General features: G+C 40.1%; 1 protein-coding gene across 1 annotated transcript; it reads left to right on the forward strand.

Moving 5' to 3' along the window:
- The first annotated feature begins 3,024 nt into the window (after window positions 1–3,024).
- On the forward strand, window positions 3,025–3,402 carry LOC119560224 (metallothionein-3). Its single transcript, XM_037873585.1, has 2 exons — window positions 3,025–3,110; window positions 3,169–3,402. Exons 1-2 carry the CDS (start codon window positions 3,086–3,088, stop codon window positions 3,273–3,275), a joined length of 132 nt encoding a protein of 43 aa, XP_037729513.1. The 5' UTR covers window positions 3,025–3,085; the 3' UTR covers window positions 3,276–3,402.
- The last annotated feature ends 913 nt before the right edge of the window (window positions 3,403–4,315 follow it).

Below are 4,315 nucleotides of genomic sequence, written 5' to 3' on the forward strand. Positions count from 1 at the left end.
GACATTAAATTAATATTTAATAAAGACTATAAGCAAAAACAACAACTTTACTTATAAAACAGTTTCTAATAAATAAGGAATCGGCGTTTAATAAATATAATAGAAATGGTTTATGTTCCCACTTTGCAAACCCAATCTGCTTGATTATTCCGCTCGTTTTCGAGACTCCGGCTACTCCATATTATAATGCCATTGAACAGGCCATAATCATAATCATAGCATTTATCTAATGTGCCAGGGAAAATATTTGCCCATTTAATAAGGGAGCGCTTTGCCTGTGGCGGCCATTGACTAGAGTAGCTTCGAAGCAACTTCCATCGCAAAGCCCTAACGCAAACCCTTACCCAAATCCAGATACAGATACAGCTGCCAGCCAAAAATGAAGCTGAAATGCGAACGATGCCGGGCGCAAACAAGTCGCAAATTGAATTGATTGGCGGGTAAACAAGCGCCGACCCGGATGCCACGCCCACAAAAAATAGGGGGGGGTGAGTAAACAGATCCCGGAGCAGAACATAACCAAAACCGGGCCAGGGCTAAATCCAAAACCACAGGCTCTAATTGAGCGTGAACATAGAGGGCATAATTCGCGGCCGAAAAGCGGACTTCAATTTTGATAAGAAGCTCCCAGCTGGAACTGCTGAAAATTTGCAATTAGCCCGACCGCAAAAACGGAATGGCCAAGCAAATTGTCAAAGAGCCGGTGAAATTGTTTACAAACCAATTACGAAACAGCCAGCCTCAGACAATGGCAACAGATTTCCAGCCAGCTGACCTTTGAACCCAAAGACCCAACTGCTCGTTTTGGACCTTCGGGCGCAGCTGCTCGAAAGTAAAATCCAGCGGAGCACCAAAAATTACGTTATCTTAATGAGTTTAAACGTTAATCAGGCAAAGCAAAGTCGCCGAAAAAGCGCGGGAGGATGGCCGGAAGTGGTGGCCATTTTGCTGGCCACCTCAGTTGGCCAGTGGGCTGAAAACCCAAAAAAAGGCAGAGACAGTTGCCAAAATTGCCGGCTGCGGCAAACGGAAGTCGAAGAGTCGGGCAAAGTCGAAAGTCCGAGGCGGCACGGATGCATATTAAATTAATAATTTGACCTCATCCTGTGACTCTGCCACAAGCGCTAGCAAACTCGACTGGGCTAATTTCTGCATCCGCCCAACGAGATTTTTGTTTGCTGATTGCGACAAGGACAACATGGTTGCGGGGGCCATGTTGCGCTAATGTTTCAACCGAGTCTGGGGGGACCCCAGAGCCCCGGAACCCCTGGACTCGGATTCAGAATCAGATTCAGAACCCCTTCCCGAGACACCGAGAAAAGTAAGAGATAAACAATTAAAAACTTTTGCAATTTGCGGTAATTCCACTCTTAACCCCTTTGGACGCCAAGTGCGCATAACAAGTAGTTGTAGCGTGGGATTGGGAACATAGTTCACAGTGAATCGGACTGGGACCAAACGTATGCTCTCCGATACGACAAATAATCGGTTCTACAATAGGTTAAAAATTAGTTGTAAATTTGTTTCATCCAAAAAATTATATTTTTTATTATAATTGATAAGTTATCTAAAATAAAATCAAAGTTTTCTTGGAATAATTAAGGCCTCATAAAATGATCTCACATTTGTAAACAAATAGAGATAGTTTGTCAAAAATTAAGCATAAGTAAGCCAGCCAATACACTAATTTATAGGAATTTTAAACGAGCCTTAAATTTAATTAAGAAATACTTTTTATGCTGTTTTTCAGCCGTAGTTTTCAGAATTTAGGAATTTAGATTTTAGGCAAAAATACTACATTTTTAGCGGCTTTTCAATTGCAGTTCAGCCAAATAAAGAAGTAAGGCTAAAAGACCGACTGTTTTAGGCAGCTTGCTTTCAATGCTAACGATCGCTCTCAGTTAAGGCAAAATTTATTTCTTTACCAATTTTCGAATTTTTTTTGCGAAAATTGGCAAAAGAAAAACGTTTCTAGGTTTGAATGCCACTGGATTGGAAATCAAACTACTAGCTTAACGAGGTACGGAATTCCTCATTCGTACTTTTTTTTGCATTATGGCAGCCAAAACACTGATTTTTTAGGTCGAAAAAATAGATTTCAGATTTCAGTAAAATATTCGAATTTTTTTGACACAAAGCTAACAGACCTACTGTTTTGGGCAGCTTGCTTCTCATGCTAACGATCGCCATCACCTAAAAGAAAATGTATTTTTTGACCAAATTTCGCATTTTAACAAGGAGTTACATCATTTTTTTGAGAAAAATTACAAAAAAAAATAATTTTAGGTTTCAATGCAAGTGGATAGGAAATTAAACTACGAGCTCATTGAGGTATGACATTCCTCACTCGGACGTTTCGTTGCAGTTTGTCAGCCAAAACACTGATTTTTTTGGTTGAAAAAATTAATATCAGATTTCAGTAAAAATACTCATATTTTTGCGGTTTTTCAATCGCAGTTTCGACAAATCAAGGCGCAGAGCAAAGAGACTTACTGTTTTGGGCAGCTTGCTTCTTATGCTAACAATCGCCACCACAAAAAAGAAAATTTATTTTTTTACCAATTTTCGCATTTTAACATCTTTTTTTCCGAAAATTGGCAAAAATAAAAAATGTTTATGTTTGAATGCCAGTGGATTGGAAATTAAACTACGAGCTCATCGAGGTATGATATTCCTCACTTACGAAAAATGGGTAAAATAATAATAAATAAATAATACAAAAAATAAAGTAATTATATTTAATATGTTTTTAAATATGTCACTTGTTGTTGTTAGTGAGTAAAATGTTGTTTTATTTAATGCGACATTCGATATCTTATCGCAATTTCATATATACATATGTAGCTGCTTTGACTGATAATGCCTGGGGGTCTCAACTTGGCTTGAATTGGGTGCAGTCATGTAATTTGTGTTGATTTTGCGCACGTTTTTCCTTATCAATCAAAACAGAGTGCAAAAATTTTCACGCGGCACTTCGTAGGTGGTCGGGTCTATAAATACGCAAGGCATAAACAAAGCTGACCACAAGCAAGTTGAAACGTATTCAGCGAGTTCAAGAAAAAATCAAAACAAATATTTCCACACCATGGTTTGCAAAGGTTGCGGAGCTAGTGAGTTGAAAATTCAATATTTATTATTAAATACAAATTTAATAAAACCTTTTAACAGACTGCAAGTGCACGGACACCAAGTGCGGCGACAACTGCGCCTGCAATCAGGACTGCAAGTGCGTGTGCAAGAATGGACCCAAGGATCAGTGCTGCAAGACCAAGTAGATGGATGGATCGAAAAATGAAAACCAAAATATAAAATTTGGTATCTTTAAAGAAGAATGGATCCCAGCTGGATCTATAGATCGTATAAAAAACCAATAAATAAATGTAGGTCTCTCTAAACCTCAAAGCCTGAACGCATTTCACTTGCCCACACTGGAGGTGTCTGTCAGAAAATGATATTCGCTTAATTACAATTTGGTGTGCCATGCTAAAAATGTGCAAAACACACAAGCACACCCGTTTCGAGGACAGATATTTACCATGGCATTATGGCGAGTGTGTGTGTGTGTTTGGCCTAGAGGCCAAGTCCTCTTCTGGCCAAGTGTCACACATTTGGCCAGGGTCGCATTGCCATTGCAAAATGCGCAATTATTGCATTTGTGGCGCGTGGCAGGCGGCCATCCAGTTGCAAAATTTATGCGGTCTCATTTGGAGCGGCGACGAGGACACAACTCGAAATTGTGACACTTGTAAGTGAGCGTGAAATAATTTCGCGCATTAAGTATACGCAACGGGGACCCACAACAATGCGGCTGCCATTAGGAGGAGTGCAATTGTTCAAGCAATTAATTAGCACTGTTCGCTGGGAAATAGCCACAAACGAACAAAAAAACGAGAGAAATGGAAGAAAATATGAAGACTCGGGCACTTAAGGACTTCTGCCACTCAGATTGCCTTCATAATAACCTCGGTGAAGTGAGTTTGGTGCCGAGGAAAACTCATGTTTCACTCCCAACAATGAACTTCCGAGGGCGGGGGAAAAAAATCCTAACCGCAAGTTGCGGAAATGCCTGTCTGGCCCGTCTGCCTCTCTAATTGTCTGTACATAATTTAGGCAAACATTTTTAATTAAGTGCAATGCTCGACGTACATGGCTTGCTTTTTAATTCCACCATTAATCTTGCACGCCTCTGCGAGGTGCGCTCGAGCAGTTTAAGACTTGAGTTGAGACTTTCGAGCGCAATAAACATTTGCCACACAGTCTGTAAGTTTCTCCTCAACTTTGTGGCCTGTTGTCTGCGGTTCAGATGGCTTTACTC

This window comes from Drosophila subpulchrella, chromosome 3R, assembly GCF_014743375.2.
Source record: "Drosophila subpulchrella strain 33 F10 #4 breed RU33 chromosome 3R, RU_Dsub_v1.1 Primary Assembly, whole genome shotgun sequence".
NCBI classification, from domain to species: Eukaryota; Metazoa; Arthropoda; class Insecta; order Diptera; family Drosophilidae; genus Drosophila; species Drosophila subpulchrella.